The sequence below is a fragment of the Aulonocara stuartgranti genome (assembly GCF_965226115.1).
Source record: "Aulonocara stuartgranti genome assembly, chromosome: 7".
NCBI classification, from domain to species: Eukaryota; Metazoa; Chordata; class Actinopteri; order Cichliformes; family Cichlidae; genus Aulonocara; species Aulonocara stuartgranti.
In genome coordinates this window covers 67,006,382-67,024,654 of record NC_138945.1, presented here as the reverse complement: position 1 = coordinate 67,024,654, position 18,273 = coordinate 67,006,382, and the positions used below count along the sequence as shown (strand labels likewise).

The 18,273-nt window shown below is 40.6% G+C and overlaps 1 protein-coding gene across 1 annotated transcript; it reads left to right on the top strand.

Annotated features, from left to right (window-relative positions):
• Nucleotides 1-318: 318 nt before the first annotated feature.
• Nucleotides 319-11,717, top strand: LOC309710504 (putative polypeptide N-acetylgalactosaminyltransferase 8). The gene is made up of 11 exons (XM_082540033.1): nucleotides 319-556; nucleotides 7,098-7,443; nucleotides 7,572-7,738; nucleotides 7,922-8,108; nucleotides 8,562-8,759; nucleotides 8,872-8,986; nucleotides 9,290-9,475; nucleotides 9,981-10,118; nucleotides 10,246-10,338; nucleotides 10,936-11,106; nucleotides 11,188-11,717. Exons 1-11 carry the CDS (start codon nucleotides 382-384, stop codon nucleotides 11,305-11,307), a joined length of 1,896 nt encoding a protein of 631 aa, XP_082396159.1. The 5' UTR covers nucleotides 319-381; the 3' UTR covers nucleotides 11,308-11,717.
• The last annotated feature ends 6,556 nt before the right edge of the window (nucleotides 11,718-18,273 follow it).

The window sequence follows — 18,273 nt, the reverse complement described above, 5'->3', positions numbered from 1 at the left end:
ATTGACTGGTTAGCTATTCAATGAGGAGATGAGAGTTGTTTTTAATTAATTTGGCTGGACCATGTTTATTAACACACTATTCTTACAAAGAATTCTTAAATATACAATATATCTTTTATTGTCTGTTACATTCACGAGGCACAGTCACTTTTTTGGGCAGGTCTGGACGCACAGGGCCCGCCCATGACCCTGACGCTGCTTGCTGCAGGGCGTACCTGCCGCGATGGGCGGGTAGCGATCTTCACGTGTCTGCTCAACTAACGATTTAATAGCATTCACATCAGAAGTTATCAGCTATTTGATCTCGTCCTGTGTGTGTGTGTGCTTCTTTGTGTCCTCTCACGTTGGATTGTCTGGCTGGGAGGCTGGTGTGTTATCAGAATGAGGGGAACGTGGATAAAACGGCTGTTGTTGTTAGTGGGAGCTGTGGGGGTCATGCTGTACTTCGGCATCTTTCTGAAGAATGGACACCAACATAGCGTGGACACTAAAAACGAGATGGACACACCGCGCATGAAGACCTCGTCCAACCTGGAGGAAAGAATCAGCGATCTAAGTGAGTTCAGTCAGATTAAAGTTTCTCTTTTAGATGATTATTATTATTATTAAGATTAAATGCTACCCGTGGGTTTTATACAAGAAAGAAAGTTAAATATGGTAATAAAATTAAGCGAAATATCAATTAAATTCAGAGGCAGTTTTACATGCACATGTATTGAAGATATGACATTAAGTCAATGCCCGCCAATGATTTATTAGTAAAAAGTATAGGGGGAAAGACATTAATGAAAGCACCCTTAGTATGGTTATAAAAAGAAATAAATAGGTCTTTTGCAGTTTATTGTTGACAAATGAGATAAAATGATAACACAAGTTTATGTCCCTGTTCAATTAAAGTGTTTGTTGAGCTTGAAGAGTTTTCTTCTTCTTCGGCCATGTTCTCTTAATAATACACTCACTTGGTTGATTACTTTGCCCGTTTCTTTTATTGTTAGCAACACAGGAAGGGAATGAGATACATCATTGCTGCAGTTCGCGCCAACTGAACACACACACGGAACAGGAAGAGGAAATGAAAAAACAATCACCAAAGTAAAATCTCTTTCAAAATAAAATGATAATCAGAAAACGACAATCAGAAAAAACGTCTCTCCCAACATAAAATAAATCAATATATTTACTCATGAGATCACAAATCTAACACCCCCCCTTGTTCTCATGCTATCAACCCATAGCATCTTATGAATTTCCAAAGAACCATTTTTGAAACTTTCTGAGTCTCACTCTTGTGACTGGTTTTGTTAGTATGTCTGCAGTCATTTCTTCTGATGGACAGTATTCAATGCAGATTTTCCCTTCATTTACCGCCTCACGAATGAAGTGATATTTCACATCAATGCCAATCAGGTATGGCAGGGAGTTCAGCACTTAACCAACTACAAACCTGGCAATACCACGTTGACTGAGGGTAACGCGGAGCTTGCAGAGGAGCTGAACCACTTCTTCGCACGCTTTGAGGTGAAGGGACCAGAGGCAGCAGCAGCAAAAACATCGGACAGCAGCAGCCCAAGCCTCATAGTGCAGGAATATGAGGTGAGGCGCACACTGAGGGCAGTGAACCCCAGGAAGGCCACCGGACCAGATGGGGTAACCGCAAAGGTCCTAAAAGAGTGTGCAGACCAGCTGGCTGGGGTCTTCACTAAGATCTTCAACACTTCACTGTCCCAGTCCTGCATCCCGCCGTGCCTAAAGTCAGCCACAATTGTCCCACTGCCAAAGCGTACTAACATTAGCAGCCTCAACGACTACCGACCAGTTGCTCTAACACCTGTTATAATGAAGTGCTTTGAGAAACTGGTCCGACGTCACATCATGTCCTGCCTGCCACCCACACTCGACCCGCTCCAGTTTGCATACAGAGCTAACAGATCAACTGAAGATGCCATTGCTACAACGCTCCACACCACCATCTATCACCTGGAAGTGCAGGGCCGTTACGCCAGGCTGCTCTTTGTTGACTTTAGCTCTGCTTTCAATACGATACTCCCGGACAGACTAATAGATAAACTGCTGGAAATTGGACTTCCTTCCACCACCTGCCGCTGGATCAGAGACTTCCTCTCAGACCGTGTACAGAGAGTTAGAGTGGGGCCTCATCTTTCCTCAGCCCTCAGCCTCAACACCGGCTCTCCACAAGGCTGTGTACTGAGTCCCCTACTGTACACTCTGTACACACATGACTGTGTTAGTTCCCACCCAGACAACACAGTCATCAAGTTTGCAGATGATACCACTGTGGTGGGGCTCATCTCAGGGGGAGATGAGACTGCATACAGAGCTGAAGTTCAGAGGCTGTCAGATTGGTGTGCAGATAACAACCTGGACCTCAATACCACCAAAACAAAAGAACTGGTAGTTGACTTCAGAAGGAGGAAGTCCGAGCTGCAGCCTGTCAGCATCAACGGGGAGTGCGTGGAAAGGGTCTCCAGTTTCAAGTTTCTGGGTGTGCACATAGACACAGACCTCCAATGGAGCTCTAACACCTCTGCGGTCTTAAAGAAGGCCCAACAGCGTCTCCACTTTCTGAGAATCCTCAGAAAAATGGACCTGAAGGAGCTGCTGACCGTCTTCTACCGCTGCTCCATTGAAAGTGTGCTGACATATTGCATCGGTGTGTGGTTCTCCAGCTGCACCACAGCACACAGAAAGGCACTCCAGAGGGTCATCAACATGGCCCAAAAAATCATTGGACATCCTCTTCCCTCCCTGAAGGACCTGTACAGCACTCGCTGTCTCAAGAGGGCACGCAGCATCCTACGGGACTGCACACACCCAGGACACCGGGTGTTTAAGCTGCTGCCGTCTGGCAGGAGGTTCAGGCTGCTGAGGTCCCGAACAAATAGACTCAAGGACAGCTTTTACAACAGGGCAACAGCCCTGATCAATGTAAATAGCTGACCTGACTGGATACCTCCCTGGACTTTTTAGGGGGAGGTAACAATGTTTAAAACGATAACAATAATATTTATATTTATAACAAGGTGCAATAATAATTAATGTGCAATAATAACAGTGTGCAATACACATACACTTATTCTTCTTTTTTATACTAAGTTAATATACTGTGTTGTGTTGTTTGTTACGTTGTGATGTGTCATATCGTGTCGTGTTGTGTTATATGTAGTGCCGACGTAGGACAGTTTTTCCAATTTCATTGTACTATGTATGATTGTGCAATGACAATAAAGAGTTATCTTATCTTATCTTATCTTATCTTAATGTGTTTGGACCTCTGTCTCTTCACAGGGTTTTTACTCAAAGCAATGGCCCCTTGGTTGTCCCCAAACAGTTTCGTGCATGTGTATCTTTTCTTGTCCATGCCGTTTAACAGTTGGGTTAAATACATGCTCTCCTGAGTAGTGGTTGCAAGACCAATGTATTCAGCTTCACATGTTGAGAGTGCCACTGTAGGCTGTTTCTTTGTTTTCCAAAATATTACTGGTCCCTCTTTAGTAAGTGCACAACAGTAGCCTGTTGTACTGCGTCTGTCTTTTACAGAGGATACCCAGTCAGAGTCACCGTAAGCAATTAGATCTAGATCCTCACTGCTTTTCTTAAAGATCAGTTCAAAGTCATTTGTACCTTTCAGATACCTGAGGACTTGCTTTGCCATTACTAGGTCCTCTCTCATGGGTTGAGCTAGTGTTTGAGATAGTCTGCTAACAACCCAGCTTATATCTGGTCTCGTACACGTCATGGCATATATCAAGCTGCCCACTATTTCTCTATACTCTCTTGAGTTAACAGTCTCATTTCCATCATTTTCTCCACACGTGGTAGTATCCGTTTTTAGATCACACGGTGTGGATCTGGGTTTGCATTCAGATGTCATGTTTGCTGTTGGTGCAAATGTCTCTTGGTAGTCTATCCCTTGTGTCTGGTTGTAACCTTTTGCTACAAACCTGGTTTTGAATATTTGTCCTTGTTAATTTTCTTTGAGGGCGTAGACCCATTTTCCTCCAATGGTATTTCTACCGGTAGGTAAAGTAGTCAGTTCGAATGTGTCATTCTCTTTCAGAGGGTTGATTTCTTCTGTCATTGCCTGTTTCCTCCTTGGTGCTTCTGGTGATTTCAGCGCCTCTTTATAGGTTTGGGGGATTCCACAGGTTGCTCTGTAACAGTAATCAACACTCACAGAGGTTACATTTGTTAAATCTTTGCAGTTAGATGTGTAATCCTCTAGATATTTGGGAGGTTTCCTTTCTCTGTTAGGATAGCGCTCAGTTTGTTTTTGCTCATCATCCTCATGTCTTTCTATGTCAGGGTTTGGTTCGTTTGTGGTGGTTTCCTCATCTCTAGGGGGTCTGTTCTCTGTTGCATTTTCGTTTTGTTGTCCTGTACTTTCTTTTGAGGGTACTACATACTCATAAGTCTGAATTTCTGAGTCATATTCATCAGTCTGTGTTTGTTGTTCAACAGTGTTCTTCTTGATAAATCTCACAAGCATGTGTTTTGACACTTTTCCTGTGCGAGGGTTATAGACCAGGTATGCTGAGCTATTTTTACTATAACCCACAAATATTCCTTTTTCACATCTGGGATCAAGTTTCTTGTGGTTATGTGTGTATGCATAACAGTCTGATCCAAATATCCACAGTTTTGAGAGATCTGGTCTTTTCCCTGTTAACATTTGATATGGTGTACTTTTAGTCCTGTTACTGTAGCATCTGTTGCGGGTGTGAGCTGCATTTTGAACGGCGTAAGGCCATAATTCTTTTGGCAGCTCTTTTTCTAGTAAGAGACACCTCCCCATTTCAAAGAGAGTTCTCCATTGCTTCTCAGCTGTGCCATTTTGATGAGGAGAATATGGTGCAGATGTTTCATGCTTTATGCCTTTTTCCCTTAAAAGAGACTGAAAGGAACTGCTTGTGAACTCTGTGCCATTATCCGATCTAATGCACTTAACACTGCCGTATGGTGCACAGTCGGCTAGAAACTTTGCTGTGGCCTCTGTCGTGTCACTTTTTTGTTTTAGGAAGTAAACTGACACTGCCCCTGAAAAATCATCGGTAAATACTATAGCGTATTTATGACCACTTTGGCCACTTGGTTCAATAGGGCCGGCTAGGTCAGTGTGTACCAACTGTAATGGTTCACTCGCTTTTGGGTCGCTTTGTCTGTTTCTGTTGTTAGTGAATTTCCCTTCTGTGCACACATTACAATCTAGCATCCCACTGCCTGTGATTTTCATGCCATCTACAACATCAGGTAGTTTTAACACATCGCTAACATTACAATGTCCTAAAATTTCGTGCCATGTTTTTACATCACAAGCCAGATTAACAGTATCACAGGACATTATGTCATTGAGTGATGTTTCAATGTTTACCGTTTTCAAATAGTAGAGTCTGTTGTATTCTTCGATGGGGAAGACTGTCCCATCTTTGTTCACTAGTTCGTTCTGTCCCTTCTTGAAGATCACCTGTGCTCCATAGTTTGTAGCTGCCTTCACTGAAAATATGCTCTGAGGGTAGGATGGGATGAACAGGGCATCTCTCAGTGTGATGGTAGTACAGTGTCCTTGTGTGTCTCGTAGAGAGACGTTCGCGTCTCCCCTCTTGAGTGCAACGTTGTTTGTCCTGGATCCATCAGCGAGCTCCATGTAGTGTTCCCCAGGATCAAAGGTCTCGTCGAACTTTATGAACTTATTCTTCTCCGTAATGATGTGTGAAGTCGCACCACAGTCCACCATTAGTCCTTCTCTCATTATGTCAGTAGTCAGAGGTCTTTGACTGACTTTAAATACAAAAGTCTGCTCTTCTTTCTTGCCCTCTAGTTTTACTACAGTTAGTTTTGCGTCATCTCTGTACTTGGTTTTTCTTCTACATGTCTCATCACTGTGTGTCGAGCTTCTATGGTAGTTACACCACTTAGGTGTTCCCTTTTGGCGACAATCTTTTACAAAATGTCCTTTGTTTCCACATCCATGGCAGGTGATTGATGTTAAATCAACCTTCATCACATTATCCACTTTTACTTTGTTGTCAAATTTTTCTGTTTCCTCGTAACTTCGTAGGTTGCTTTTGAACTGTGTGAATGTTAAATCTTCACTGCTTTGAGTTGTGTGGATAGCAAATGGCTTGTAAGTTTCAGGAAGCCCCTTTAGAATCATAGCGATAATAAGTCCATCACTGATGACTTCTTTTGCATTTCTTAGGGAGGTCACTGCTTTTTCAGCTCGGATAATATAATCTGTCACTGTCTCATCTGGTTTCTCCTGTAAAGACGTCAGCTCTGTGTACAGTGCGATGATTCTGGGCTTGCCTTTACTATCGTAGTGGTCACGTAGTATTTTTAAAGCTTTTCTTCCGTCGTCAGCCGCATCTCTCATTACCAGTGACAGACTTTTATCATCGAGAAACTGTATCAGTTCAGCGTAGCATTCAGCATTCTTCTCTGCATCTGGGTTAGTGACTGATAATATAGTGTCCTTTAGGCCAATGATCCGCATGTGGCCGAGAAACTTCGCCTCCCAAAGTTCGTAACTGTTTTCGTCTCCGTTGAACACTAACCTCTGCCATCTTCCTCCTGTTGTGTCACGCCTGGGCCCATAACCTGTTGAGCTTGAAGAGTTTTCTTCTTCTTCGGCCATGTTCTCTTAATAATACACTCACTTGGTTGATTACTTTGCCCGTTTCTTTTATTGTTAGCAACACAGGAAGGGAATGAGATACATCATTGCTGCAGTTCGCGCCAACTGAACACACACACGGAACAGGAAGAGGAAATGAAAAAACAATCACCAAAGTAAAATCTCTTTCAAAATAAAATGATAATCAGAAAACGACAATCAGAAAAAACGTCTCTCCCAACATAAAATAAATCAATATATTTACTCATGAGAACACAAATCTAACAGTGTTTAATACTGCAATTTTAGCTTTTGAACGTGCAGTGTATTTTTATTTATGCTTTTGTTTTTATCCTTCTGTATGCATGTAAACAGAGGTAGGAAATGTAGAAGATGAGTGCATGTATGAAAGTTACTCATTCCATTTCTTTGATCATGTTTTTTCTTACATTCTCTTTTACTGAAGACAAAGTACTCAGAGGTTTTGAGAAAAAGCAGGATATCATGCAGAAAATATTGGAAGAGGACAGAGAAAAACAAAGAAAATCAGCAGAAGTCCAACAGCCAGCAGTTCAAAAGCAAGCAGAGAAGAAGAAAGATGATGCAAATATCCAACCCCAAAATGAAGCAGATCAAATGAAAAAGTCTGAAAAACTGTTCCCTAACTCGGTCTTGTTCAAGGAGTGGGGGGCAAATCTCTCTGAAGATGACCAAAGAGAGGCTCAGAGCCTGTATGAGAAGTATGGGTACAATGTTTTTCTGAGCGATCGCCTCCCTCTGGATCGACCTCTTCCAGATTCCAGAGATCCTCGGTACAACTTTTACAACTTTTCATTTTAATCTTTCATTCTCTCTCCTGTACATTCAAAGAAAAAAAATTACTCTATCCAGTCTATTTCTTGCTAAAATATTTCAAATTTCTGATCTTTTTAATAAATAGGTGTTTGAAAAAGAGTTACCCCAAGGACCTGCCAAGTCTCAGTGTGGTGCTCATCTACCTGGATGAAGCCCTGTCTGTTCTCCAAAGAGCCCTGCGCAGCATCATCGACCGCACTCCTAAAAACCTGCTGAAGGAGATAATAATGGTGGATGACCATAGTTCTAATGGTAAATTGGATACAAACGATTGGTTATAAGCCAATTCAAATATATCATCAAAAGCTGAGTGAAGACTATCACATCACACATGTTTGGGACTAGTTTTCTTCTTTAGATGGTTTGAATCTGCTGGTATCACTTCCTTACCCACACTTCCTTCAGAAAAAAACATAACTATCTTTTTCCATTCAGACAATCTGAAGGGTGACCTTGACGTTTATGTGAAGTTGCTTGAGCAGGAGAACCCTAATCTCCGTATTGTGAGAGTGAGGCACAGTGAGCAGAGAGGTCTCGCTCATGCCAGAGCATCCGGGTGGAGGGCTGCTACTGCTGACGTGGTGGCCATCCTGGACGCACACATTGAAGTCCATGAGATATGGTAGGAACATGGCAGAAATACATATATTCAGTTGTTGGTTTAAGTCTTATATTTTCTGTTTTCTTTTATCATTATATTACCACATTGTGTTAAAGAACATATCAATGCTGTCTTCATGAGATTAGCTACAAGTTTACCAAATATAAATTGCCATCAGTGATTTTTTGAGGCCATGGATGTGTCAAAGTTTCACGACAGATTTGCTGAGAGTAATACGTTTTTCTTTCTCACATACAAACACTTTACATGTCTGGTGATCTGGTCCTCCTTTCCCCACATCCCCACGGTCTGCCAGCCAGACTGTGACACATAATTCCAGTTTATACCAGTTGCCATAGTCATGCTGCATAGTGTGATTGAAGAGTGTTGACCCAGACATGTCAGCAATTAATGAAATGTACACATTAGTTGACTAACTTTTCCACCTTTTCTTTGTTCCCCTCCTTCATACAGGGCTGAACCTCTGCTGACACAGATTAAAGCTGACAGAACTGTGGTGGTTTCCCCGGTGTTTGATAGAGTCAACTTTGATGATCTCAAGGTTACTACATATCATCCCAATGCACACGCCTTCGACTGGGCTCTGTGGTGCATGTATGAGAGTTTTACACCCGAGTATTACAAACTTAATGATGGTTCACTGCCTGGCAAGTAAGTTCAAGTGAAATCAATGTTTAACAATATAACAGCCATATTAACTCTATCATTATGATCTAATATCAATGTACAATAGTTAAAATAGAGTTCTCTTCTTTGACTTTAGGAGTCCATCTGTCATGGGGATCATGGTTGCTGATAGAAAGTTTCTGGGGGAAATTGGAGTCCTTGATGAAGGAATGAAAGTGTATGGTGGAGAAAATGTTGAGCTGGGAATTCGTGTGAGTAAAGACCACATGGTTATAAATTCTCTTTCATAGTAAAGCAAACATAAGTGTCTTTGCCATCAGATTATATAGAATATTTGTGCAGATGGACCTTCTGGATTTTGTTATAATCACCACAGGTGTCCGAATCTGCAGATCATTTAAAATGGCTATAAACATACCATAGAAACTGAAGGTGCAGGTAGCAAGTAAATGAATTGCATTATGTAATACAAACAAGGAGATGAGGTCCAAAGTTATATCTTAGCCATGGAAAGAATAGTGACTGAGTTTTATTGTGCTTTTTTTTTCATGTAGGTATGGACATGTGGAGGCAGTGTTGAAGTTGTTCCATGTTCCAAGATCGCCCACATCGAGAGGGCCCACAAGCCCTACATGCCTGACCTGGGTCCTGCCATGAAGAGAAATGCCCTCAGAGTTGCAGAGATCTGGATGGATGAATACAAGCACAACGTTAACTTGGCTTGGAACATCCCATTTGAGGTGTTTTGTGGCACTGACACAAACAGCAAATGACACTTTCTTTAAGGGATATTTTATTCTCCTGTTCATAGAGTCATGAGGAGATGAGTTATGGGTACATATTAGGCTTAGGCTTGTGTGTTTGAGTTTTAGCTTTTTTTGCATTGACATTTAAGGAAAATCTTTCTTCAGATTCTTCCTCAGTCACAATCTGTGAATCGATTCACATCTTCTTCTTAGTTCCTGCAGAATCATAGAATTGACACAGGCGACATTTCAGAGAGGAAGAAACTTTGTGGCATGGTGTTTGTGGCACTGACACAAACAGCAAATGACACTTTCTTTAAGGGATATTTCATTTGTTTACTTACATGACGCAAAAAAACATTGGTTAATTAACAACTTTATGAGACTTTGAGTGCTCTTAGCTTTTTTTACATTGACATTCAAAGGAAACCTCTCTTTAGATTCTTCCTCAGTCACATGAAACTATAAGCTGATTAACACCTTATTTTGCTTTTTGCAGAATCATGGAATTGACATAGGCGACATTTCAGAGAGGAAGAAACTCAGAGAAAGGCTGAACTGTAAACCTTTCAAATGGTACCTGGATAATGTGTATCCTAAGCTGGATCCCTGGGACGACCTCCTCGCATACGGAGGAGTACGTTTACTTTTCTCTGATGCTTAGTATGTTTGGTACAGAGAGGTCCTGCACAATGTGTGGGAATCTGTGTTTGATGATTTGCCTGTTTCCATTTGTAATATTCATAATGTTCTCCTGATGACAGATGAAGAACCTTGATGCTGACATGTGCCTAGACCAAGGTCCAGTACCAGGTCACACACCGATAGCCTACAATTGCTACTACTATGGACCTCAAGTAAGTGAAGCACCTTATAATTATGTTGATAATCATGATTATAAGGCAGTGCAGTTGTAAAAAACAAAAATCAAAACGAAAAACACTATAAATTGATTAAATCTTTTAACGCATACTGTATCATATTTGATACAAATTTGGGAGTTTTTCAGACTCCCCCCCTCCCCCCCAAACAACCTCAACAAATTGCACAACACAAGTTTAAGCAAAAAATGAAGAAAAAATAAATTTGGAACTCATATTTTTAAAATTTTTAATGGTAAACACTCTATTTTCTATTTTCAAAACCTTTCTTGCAATTATTTCATGGTTCAAGCTTTAAAGGGTTACAACTGAGTAATTTTGTCTTTAAGCTTGTCTCTTTGTTAAGCTCAGGATTGTTGACAGTGCAGCTGGTATTTTTAGATCGCACCCAGGATGTCTCTTTCAAAACACAAGCATTTGTGCGTGCAATTCCATCTGAAATGAATGTCACAGTCCACAGAGATCGAAGAAGTTAATTATTGTTCCTTATTGTCTGTTGTTAGCATTTTTAACATCCTAATATCATTTTGCCCTCTGTATCGCTCTGTCTCTTTCTCTTTCTTCCTTTCTAAGTTCACATATTATCGTGGAACGGGTGAGCTCTACATTGGTGGCATGAAGTCACATAAGTACAATGACAACCGATGTTTAGCTGACACGGGCACAAAAGAAACTGAGCCTGGCCTGTACAACTGTAAAGAGGCTATGCAGAAAGGAATGGGGATATACTGGGACTTCACTCAGGTACTACAAAGTTGTTTGCTGCATCTCAGAACAGGTTGAATGAGCACTGTTAGTCTTAAAACACTTTGCTTTCTTTCCCAGGGCGAAGAACTGAAGAACAGACAGACAAAGAGATGCCTGGAAATTATAAACAAGAAACTTATAATACAGGAATGTACAGGTCAAAGATGGACAATTCAACACATAATCAAACCCTTTTAAAGTGTGTTTGAGCTCTGCTCATTGGGCAGTGGATAAGTTACACCTGGGTGCTCTATTGAGAACAATACATTTACTTTTGCTTCCAATACTTTTAATGTGAGTGTGTGTGTATTACAGATTTTAAAGCCAAGATATTTGTAAAAATACCTTAGATATTAAATAGGTTTTGTATCAAAGATTTTCAGTCTAGAGTAGCACAACAAACTTTGAGTCTTTTCAACATTCAAGACAAAGTTAAACAGTTGTGAAATCCTAGCAGGGTGTTGCCAATTATATGTCTGTACAAGAGTTGACATGAATTGCAGCAAATCCATGTTCACATATTCTGTCCCAGTAAAACTCATGCTTGGTAATTGCAGTTTTAAAGTGATGCTTTACTTATTAAGCTTCAGCTACGATGGAGACCATAAAATAATATCTTTTAATAACACATTTGCTCTGTCTGTTAAAAGTTTGAAGGACTTGAGTTTCCAGTATTTTAACGGTAGTTACCATAGCAAAATCTATAATTCATATCTGTCCTTGTGATGGCCAAACCCGTGGCCACACTCTAAAGTTGGTAACTTTTGTATTTTCATTCTTCATTTGAACATAGTAATACATTTTAGTTTCCAATAACTTTATTGATTGGTTTGGATACATTTGTTCTATTTGTAAGCGCGCACATTTAGTTTACTTATGTATTCATACTTCATTTCTTTGCTTTCTGACTAACCTTTGTCTTTTTATTTCTTACCTGCCATAATCCCTGGGCAAGGCAAGGCAAGTTTATTTGTATAGCACAATTCAACAACAAGGTAATTCAAAGTGCTTTACAGAGACATTAGAAACAAGAACAAATAAAAAGCATGATTTAAAATTGAATAAAACAAGCAAATAAACTAACTAATTAACAAACAAACAAACAAACAAACAAACAAACAAACAACAGTATATAAAATCAAAACAGATGAAATCAGAACAGTAGATAAAATCAGTAGTTAAATGTAAGTTTTGAAATTTAAGCTTAAAGTGTGGATTTGGTGCTTTATTCAAATGCAGCTGAGAACAGGTGAGTCTTCAACCTGGATTTAAATAAACTGAGTGTTTCAGCTGATCTGAGGCTTTCTGGGAGTTTGTTCCAGATATAAGGAGCATAAAAGCTGAATGCAGCTTCTCCGTGTCTGGTTCTGACTCTGGGAACTGATAAAAGACCGGATCCAGATGACCTGAGGGATCTGGATGGTTCATACTGGGTCAGGAGGTCACTGATGTATTTTGGTCCTAAACCATTCAGAGCTTTATAGACCAGCATCAGAACTTTAAAGTCTATCCTCTGACGGACAGGCAGCCAGTGTAAGGACCTCAGAGCTGGACTGATGTGGGAGTTGCTGGACAAAAGATGGTAGCCAGGGTTTGAAACCATTAAATGCAAAGGAAGATAATTGGACCACACCACCACTTCCTGCTGAAGGGGAGAATGTGTGTTTTCTTTACTTTAAAAACAAAGTATTTGTATTTAATTAAATATTTGAGTTTAGGGTTTAATGGGGTTTTTGATTTTCTTCTTTAGTATTTAGTTTATTAACAAACTAGATTGTACTGCATCGTTTGTGATTTATGATTGTGTTTTGTTTGTTACCCCTCATGTGTCACAATGGTCTGATCAGCCATTATATGTACCCTTGTATGTCATTTCATGTTTAGGTCAATTATGTATGTTTGCAGCAGTCATTTGGTTTGTTACGTTTGCAGTCTTTGCCTGAGTTCAGTTTTGTTTCTTTGACCTCTTTTATGAGCTCAACATTTATTATTCATGTAAATATAATTTTGGGGGGTTAAATAAATGGAAACTATATTTTTCTAATAATTCCTGGGACTCCTCCTGTTTTTCAACTCAGTCCATCACAGTCCTGTTGGCACTAGTGGGTAGTTAAAAGATTTTGAAATGTATTTTATAGATCTTATGTCTGTTATGTTACTAATGAAAAATAAATGTGGTAAAGACCTATGAAGGAATATCATTCAACTGAAATATAATATAATTTAAATATTTAATTTAAACATGACTAACATCAGGATGCATGCCTAAAAGGGAACAGATGTCTGACTATTTTGTAGAGTTCTCTGGAATGTAGTGCATCATAATGAAAAACTAATACAAACACACAGTCCTGAATAAAACTGCTCATTTATTTTTTCCTAATGCTTCAGTGTAACTGATTCCCATTACTTTTAAGCAGATCCCATTCGGTTAAAGGTGCTCCATTACACTGTTCATACCGACTCCACATTGCCTGTTTCAATTTTAAATCAAAAACCTTCTACAGTAGACAGACAACATTCCCCCCTCCGTGAATCGCTACCTTCTTTGTCCCAGGGATCCCAGGGGCTATATTGTCGGGGGGGGGCTTTTGCCCCCATGGCAAATTGGTCCTGGGTGAGAGACCAGACGAACAGCAATTCAAAAGACCCGTATGATTATACAATTAAGGGAACAGTTTACCCTGCCCAGGATAGGGTGACCGGGGCCCCCCCCCCAGGAGACAGGCCTGAGGAGGGTGCCCGACGGCAAGCGTCTGGTGGCTGGGTCTTTGTTCCCCGTTGGGCACAGACTGGACATGGGCCCATCCTCCTTTAGGTCCACCACCCGCAGGAGCTGCCATAGGGGTCGGGTACAATGTGTGTCATGCAGCTGCCAGGAGCAGGGGCTCTGGTGGACCGATCTCCGTCTAACAAGACTCACAACTGGGATATAGAATTTCACATCTCTTGTGGGGACGGAGCCTGAGTTAGTGCATGAGGTTGAGAGGTGCCAGCTAGATATAGTCGAGCTCACCTCAACGCACAGCTTGGGCTCTGGAACCAGTCTCCTGGAGAGGCGCTGGACTCTGTCTCAGTCTGGAGTTGCTATTGGTGAGATGCGGAAGACAAGGGTATCTCCTTGGCTTGCTGCCTGTCCTTTGTGGTTTCTCCTGGTGGACGAGAGGGTTTGTTCCCTGCAACTTTGGATCGGGGAAAAGGTCGTCTGTGCTTTGCCCTCATATGGGCAATGACAGTGAGACCTGGAGGGGCGTGATTGGGAGGAAAGGCCTACCGGATCTGATCCAGAGTGGTGTTTTGTTGTTGGATTTCTGTGCAAATCACCGTTGGTCCATAGCAAACACCATGTTTGAACATAAGGGTGTTCATAAGTGCACGTGGCGCCAGGACACCCTAGGTCGCATTGCCAAAGCTGCTGCATTGAGCTGCAGCCACAAGATAGTTTGTGCCTGTCATGACGGTAATCAGGTGTGGGAGGAGTTCCGAGAGGCCATGGAAAAAGACTTTCGGACTGCCTCGAAGAGATTCTGGCACCTCAGGATTGGCAGAGGTACCACCCAACTTTAAGAAGGGGGACCGGAGGGTGTGTTCTAAATATAGGGGGATCACGCTCCTCAGCCTCCCTGTGAAAGTCTTTGCCAGGGTACTGGAAAGGAGAGTCCGTCCATTAGTCGAGCCTCGGATACAGGAGGAACAATGCGGTTTTTGTCCTGGTCATGGAACACTGGACCAGCTCTTTATCCTCTTGAGGATACTTGAGGGTTCATAGGAGTTTGACCAACCAGTCTACATGTGTTTTGTGGACCTGTAGAAGGCATTTCACCATGTCCCTCAGAGTTTCCTGTGGGAGGTGCTTGGGAGTATGGGGTGTCTGGCGCATTGCTGCTGGCCATTCGATCCTTCTACAACCGTTGCAAGAGATTGGTCCGCATAGCTTCTGCTGTGAAACATTTACATCAATATTATATACATTTAATGCCCTTTGTATCGTAGATGATTGATTTGATACATGAGTTTCTGAAACCTCTATCTCATCAACATGATCAATATTTGCCATAATTTCAAAATGTTATGGACAAAACTCTTTTGCTAGTCTAAAATTAACATTGTTGTTGTTAGCAAAAAGTTTCAAAAACACACGCAATGTTCCCAATGCAATACAAAAAATATATAATAAATATATGTTATATATTGCATAATATAGCAGAAAATTTGAAGGATTTTGTTATAAAGGTTAATAAACATCTCAGTTCCAAAAAATCTGAATTTCTGGCTATTTTTTGATGGGTTGGGTCTTATAGGGTTAAACAAATCCATTTGTACACATTTTTAAGGTTGGGTAAACTCAGGTAGCTTAACATGGACTTTAGAAGGGGTAATAACATTCTCAGAGTTTCAGATGTGACTTCACTCCAAATTAACTGTGACAAACAGATATCTGAACACACTTACCCTTTAATAAACATTTCTTTTACTTTTATTCTGAAGAGCTTGACTTTGGGAATGGCTGTCCTACAGGATGTCAACTGATGACAGATCGTGTAGGGTGTGAAAAGAGTGATGTGAAATGTCCTTACATAGCTTTGTTGCATACACGTCCTGTCCGTGAACTATGATATTGGATGAGTTTAACATAAATGTTTTAGACAGCTATGGTTAGCTCTACATTACTGCTCTGCACCTAAGTTTCTCAGACATCAAGTACTGAGACAACAGAAGTTACATGTTACCCACACGATTGACAATTAACAGCCAGTAAACTGAAGATTATAATAGCAATCTTAATAATAATTACTAGTAATAATTTCAGGTATTTTGTTAAATGAGCCATGACATCAACACACACGAGGAACACCTGTGCCTGTAATGAGCGGGCAGGGATGTCAAAGACTCTGCCTATGTCAATGTAACCCAGAGGTTTTATGCTATGCAAAATCAGAATCAGAATCAGAATCAGAATCAGAATACTTTATTGATCCCTGGGGGAAATTATTTTTTGTTACAGTGCTCCATTTTAAACCAACATTAAGACAAGACAGACAATACGCTAACTAAGAATAGTACAATATATACATATATATACATACATACATACATACATAAGTCACTTATAAATAAATATTTGGAAAAGAAACATGTGTAGTTGTAGCAGCAAACAGTGTGTTAAGTGGATGCGTTGTACAGGGAGATGGCCACAGGCAGGAATGATTTCCTGTGTCGTTCAGTGGTGCTTTTCGGTAATCTCAGTCTCTCACTGAACGTGCTCCTGTGACTGACCAACATGTCATGGAGTGGGTGGGAGGTGTTATCCAACATTGTCTTTATCTTGGACAGCATCCGCCTCTCCGACACCACCTTGAGGGAGTCCAGCTCCATCCCCACAACATTGCTGGCCTTACGGATCAGTTTATTAAGTCTGTTGGCATCTGCGACCCTCAGCCTGCTCCCCCAGCATGCAACAGCATAGAGGATCGCACTGGCCACAACAGACTCATAGAAAATCCTCAGCATTTTCTGGCAGATGTTGAAGGACCTCAGTCGCCTCAAAAAATAGAGACGACTCTGGCCCTTCCTGTAAAGTGCTGTGGTGTTTTTAGCCCAGTCCAGTTTATTGTCAAAACAGGTACAAACTAGTAGATGTTGTCAGGTCAGTAGGTGAGTTTTCCGTGTGTGTCCTCTGAGGTGTTATTATCTTTTTAGGCATTCTATCAGCTGTCACTGTAAGGGTTTCATGGGTAAACCGGCTATTGTTCTTTCTTGGGGGTCATTGGGGTCATTTTCAGTTGAATTTACATGAACCCCAGTCTGTACAAACTACTCGATCTCAGCAGTTCAGTAGCTTAGTGTCTCTGAAGTTTTATTATCTGACTAGGAGGTCAGTGTGTTACCACCATCAGGGGAATGTGGACAAGGCCTTTTTTTTTTACTGGGGACCATACTGGTCATCCCCTTTTTGGGCATGTTTCTGAAGAACGGATACAAACATGGTGTGGATACCAATAAAGATTTGGAAACATCGCATATGATCAGGAGTTTTTCCAACCTATCTAAGTGAGTTCAGTCACATATTAATTATGATTTCATGGTACCCATAGTATTTGGGTACCATGAAAGGGAAAGAGATCAAGTAATAAAAGGAGTTTAAATCGTAAAAACAAGTTGACACAGTAAAGGGTATTGCCTGCACATGTATTGAATACATGACAATAAGGTGTGATAAAACAAAAAACAAACAAAAACATTCATGGAAGAACAGTATGTGTAGTTATGAAAGAAAGAAATGGCTTTTAACTGAACTTTTGCAATTTGTTAATGACATACGAGGTCAAATTATAACACAAGTGTTTGTCCCTTTTCTATAAATGTGCTTTTTATGCTCTAGTTTTCAGTATTTTCTTGTGCAGTGTTTCTTTTGTTGAGTAGGAACATTAACTATTGAAATTCCTTGATTGTGTTTTTTTACTCGTGTTGTTTTCTACTGAAGATGATGCACTCAGATGTTCTGAATAAAAACAGGATGTCATGCAGAAGATGTTAGAAGAAGACTTTCATGGTCCTGAGTCTGTGGGGTCAGTGGTTTTGTTTTGATTGTTATTATCTTTTGTTTTGATTTAATTCTGATTAAGATTTGCTAGTTTGAAGGTTTGGGTTCTGTGTTCCTTCTGTACTGTCTTAGTTTTGTGTCTCTGTGTTCATGTCACTTCCTGTTTTATTTTGGCAGTGCCATGTCCTCCTGTCTCCCATTCCCTGATTGCCCTGTGTGTATTTAAGCCCTGTGTTTTCTTGTGTGCGTTGCTGGTTCGTCTGTGTATTTCCCTGCATTTTGTGTGTAGTTTCCCTGAATCTCCATTTCTGGTCTTTTCTTAGTTTCTAAGTTGGTTATTTTAAAAACAAACTCTAATTATAGAGTGCAGACTGATAATGTACACAGCAAATCCAGCATGTCCACATTAACAATGTAAGACTTGATTTCACCACTATTAAAGTGTCTATATGGGTCCACACCAGAGAGTGTTAATTTAGCTCTTTTTGGATAGTTGGTACGTTAACTCTGATTTAGTGTTAAACACCAAATCTGTCTGGAGTTGATAATTTAACACTTACTAGGTGTTAAGAGTTTATATATTAACTCTCAAAGAGTATTTTAGTTTAACTGCGTAAGAG

What these genes read in the sequence shown, in the direction of transcription:
- LOC309710504 (XM_082540033.1), top strand. Translation starts at nt 382, where the DNA reads ATGAGGGGAACGTGGATAAAACGGCTGTTGTTGTTAGTGGGAGCTGTG. An exon ending in CCAGATTCCAGAGATCCTCG is followed by an intron (nt 7,444 to 7,571) that starts GTACAACTTTTA and finishes TTTAATAAATAG; the next exon opens with GTGTTTGAAAAAGAGTTACC. An exon ending in TATACTGGGACTTCACTCAG is followed by an intron (nt 11,107 to 11,187) that starts GTACTACAAAGT and finishes TTTCTTTCCCAG; the next exon opens with GGCGAAGAACTGAAGAACAG.